We start from the raw sequence: 4,288 nt of genomic DNA on the forward strand, positions 1-4,288 counted from the left end.
AATCCTTTTTTAAGAACTTCGCTTCGTTGGTAACCCAAAGAAGATACAAAAATTGCAGGTTTATGAAAAAATGCTCAACATCACTAATCATCAGGGAAATGCAAATCAAAATCACAATGAGACACAGCATTGCTTCACACCTTTTAAAATGGCTATTACCAAAAAGACAAAAGATAACAAATGTTGGCAAGGATATGGAAAAAGAATTCTTATACAAAGTTGATGAAGATGTAAATTAGTGCAGACATTATGGAAAACACTATAAAATTTCCTCAAAAAACTAAAAACGGAATTACCATTATGATCCAGCTATTCCACTTCTGGGTACATAGCCAAAAGAATTAAAATCAATATGTCAAAGAGATATCTGCACTCTCATGTTCATTGCAGCATTTCTCACAATAGCTAAGATAAGGAATCAACCTGTGCCCGTCAATTGATGAATGGATTAAAAAATGTGGTGCAAATGCTATTTAGCCTTAAAAAAGAATGAAATCCTATTATTTGCAACAACATGATAAACCTGGAGAACACTGTGCTAAGTAAAATAAGCCAAGCTCAGAAAGACAAATACTGCATAATCTTACTTACATGTGGAATATAAAAAAGTCAAACTCACAGAAGCAGAGAATAGAATGGTGGTTTCCGGGAGCTGGGGGTGAGGAGGGAGGGAATGGGGAATTGTTGGTCAAGGTTATAAAGTTTCAGTTGGACAAGAAGAATAAGATTTTGACATCTATCGCACAGCATGGTGACCATAGCTAATAATAATGTCCTGTATATTCCCAAATTGCTAAAAGAATAGATTTTAATTGTTCTCACTACAAAAATGATAAGTATTTCAGGTGATAGATATGTTAATTAGCTGATATAATCATTCCACAATGCATATATATATCAAAACACCACATTGTACCCCATAAATATATACAATTATTTGTCAATTAAAAATAAAAATTTAAATTAAAAAAATAAAGGAAAGATTAGGAAAAAAAGAATTTTGATTTTATTTCCTCTTTTGAATAATTCTGCATTTTTACATAACAGATTTGCTTTTTAAAAACAAGGCACATTTATACACTAAAGCAAACTTTACCAAATTAAATTTAGAGCTTAATATATACAACCTTAATTTTTTAATTTCATTATATAATAGGACATCTCCTAAAATTGAACCATATTTTATGTCAAATGCTCCTGGACCTTCTAACTTTTCAAGCATTTGGTTTATGGCAGCAGTCTTCCCAACACCAGATTCTCCTAAGGGGAAATATATATTAGGTTAGATTTATATGAAGAAAATAACACACGTTAACCTATTAAAATGAACCAATAACATTTTCCTTCATTTGAAAATTACATGAAAAATATTTTTATTCTTTCCTTTCAAAAATGTGGTTAAGAGTGGCTAAATCAGGAAGTTGATATGAAACCCTCTCAAATTGTTTGAATTGTTTATATTTTTTACAAAAGTATGGATTAGGAGTTAGCCATTATTTTTATCTAACGTTCATTTAAGCCTATCACAAATCTTTTTGCTTATAGCCCAGTAGAACTACTACATGAAATGAAATTCCTCGAAAATGTTTGCTAACACAATGCGAGGGAGAAATTTGATGATAAACTGCTTATTGAAGCAGAACAATAATTCATGAGTTTACCATTTGCTAAATATTAAAGTAAAAATAAGAATTTTCTTAGACCAAATTAGAGGCAAGATATGGGTTATGTGAGAGTTACACTGCCTGAATTCTTTGAATATGGAACTGGGAAACCAATACTATTGCCTCTGGTGATAGGCAACACAAGTTAGAGAATCAGAAAAAGTAATCAAAGAGTTGTAATAAGTTTTAAAGAGCAGGAGTGTACAGAATTACTTCTTTGATAATAGTAAAAGAAAAATTTTAACATTGGGTTGAGGAATCACGTGTAAATTTAATTAAACCAATTAATGTTACCAATAAGGACCTCAGTCCACAGGCCATGGAGGCCAAACATATATTAATCCAATAGTTCTACTTCTGGAATTTTCCCTGAAAGTAATGAAAAGATGAAAAAGATTTATAATGTCCTGTATTGGCAAACATGTGGGGAAGTGGGCAGTCATACACTGTGAGTAAGAATATAAATTGATACAGTCACCCAAACTTTTCAGGGCATATTTTTTCCCACTTACAAAATAATCTCTTAACCTTCTCCTAACTCTGAAATTATCTTCTGCTTAATATTTTTAATACCTGTGAGAAGAACAGGGCAGGAATTCTTTAAAAGAAGGCTCAAGAGAAAAGAAAGGCATGTTGTATCTCTCGTAGCGGTATAATTAACACCGTCTCTGTTTTCTGTTATCTTCAAGAGGTTTTCGCCAGATCCCTGACGATCAGTTAATAATGAAGTTCCTAAGTTAAAATAAAAGAGTTTCAAATAACCTAGAAAGAAATATTAATCTAATCTTTTAGGTACTCAACTTTCTGGAAAAGTCTGCAATTTTATTACAAAGCAATTTAAACATATACACATAAGCCAACATTGTTACAAGTGCCCGCAGTCTCTGCTGATTTCAGAAATTGTCCCTCTCACTCATAGTGTCAGCTGGCAAACTCACTGCACACATTCCCAAGTCTGCCGTAAACAAACAGCATGACTTTCCGACCACCAAACCTGCTAATCTGCCCTTATATGCAATCACCTCTTCCTTCTGCCCTCCTGTAAGAATGAAAGTAAGCTCTTCTGCCAAAGCCTCCTGCAATCCTTTTTTAAGAACTTCGCTTCGTTGGTAACCCTACTCCCCCACCATTATCAGTCTCTTGCTTTTAATTGGAATTTTTTATCATACAAACATGTATGTGCTAGTATATCCAATCTTTTCATTGATTGAACGATGTGAAACTGATATTTTTAAAAGTAAAAACCAGTTGAATATAGGCAATTTAATATAAAACACGCACACACACACACACACACACAAACACACCCCTCAAACCAAACCTCTCTGGATCCTACAGCTTTCTATAAATACTACCCCACCCCAATTCTCTCCCCCATTACATGCCCAAAACTCAAAAGAGTTAAGTACAACATAGCCTTACATCCTCATTTGTTATTCTTTTTTTAATTAAAAACTTAGTTGAATAGCTAATACATTTACATGGTACATAACTTGAAAGTATATAAAGGTTCTTATTCCTGTATCCAAGCCACCCAGTTCCCATATGTTGTATATTAGTCTGCCATTTCCTTTTTTTTAATTTGGTGCATTTGAGAGATCCTTCAATATCAGTAATTTCTTTTCTGATTAATATTATTCCATTTAATAAACGTATTACAAATTTTTCACCAGTGCTCCAGTGATGGTGGACATCTATGGTGTTTCCAATATTTTACTATTACAAATAAAGCTGAGTTTATGTAATACGCACATCATATTGCATATATGTGGAATAATTTCTTATAAGCGGAGTTGCTGGGTCAATATAAATGGGCCTAGGATTTATAATTTTGATAGACATTGACAAATTGCCCTCCAGTGTTTGAGAGTCTGTATCCTCACATCTTTGTCAAATGTATCACACTTTTCTGATTCTCACCAATATTGTAGGTGAAAAACTGTATCTAATTCTAGTTTAATTCACATTTCTCATATTATGGGTCAACTCTTTTTATATTTGAGAGCCATATATTTTTCTGTGAACTATATATTTATATTCTTTGCTCATTTTTATAGAAAATGGGCTTCTGGTCTTTTAAAATTTGATTTGTAGAGGCTCCTTATATAGTAGGAAAATTAGCCCTTGTGATATGACATCATTTATTACCTGTTTTATGTATTAATAGTTGAGTATATCTATGTTTTCTTGCTGACTTCTATAATTTGTGTCATACATAGAAAGATCACCTTCACTCCAAGATTATTTAAAAATTCTCATGTAATTTCTTCCAATACTTTCATGCTTTTTTAAAAAAACATTTACTTTTAATTTTTAATTTACCTGTTACCTGGTTGAACTAATATCATTTGTTGAATAATCTACTCCCATAGGAGAGGGATACTAAAATGTAGAGTTATATGTAAATCATAATCAGTTATACTTTTTCTATATAGTGGTAAAAAGCTTAGGGTAAAAATAATTCAATATTAGCTCTAACATATGATATACAATTCAGAGCTTTCAAATAAATATAATCACCCACTTATATTTATTGTGACAAAATATTATATAAAATAACCTTGGTATTTCCAACTGAAACAAATTTAGAGTTAGAACATTCTGGTAGTTATGGTTGCTTTCTG

At 31.8% G+C, this 4,288-nt stretch overlaps 1 protein-coding gene across 1 annotated transcript in view; it reads right to left on the bottom strand.

Annotated features, from left to right (window-relative positions):
* Nucleotides 1-4,288, bottom strand: part of DNAH14 (dynein, axonemal, heavy chain 14) — a 324,896-nt gene that overhangs the window by 123,751 nt on the left and 196,857 nt on the right. The window contains 2 exon segments of the mRNA XM_012644036.1: nucleotides 1,125-1,260; nucleotides 2,238-2,426. Coding sequence (XP_012499490.1) covers nucleotides 1,125-1,260; nucleotides 2,238-2,426 — 325 coding nt within the window.

Source organism: Propithecus coquereli, unplaced genomic scaffold, assembly GCF_000956105.1.
Source record: "Propithecus coquereli isolate 6110/MARCELLA unplaced genomic scaffold, Pcoq_1.0 Scaffold205, whole genome shotgun sequence".
Classification (NCBI taxonomy): Eukaryota; Metazoa; Chordata; class Mammalia; order Primates; family Indriidae; genus Propithecus; species Propithecus coquereli.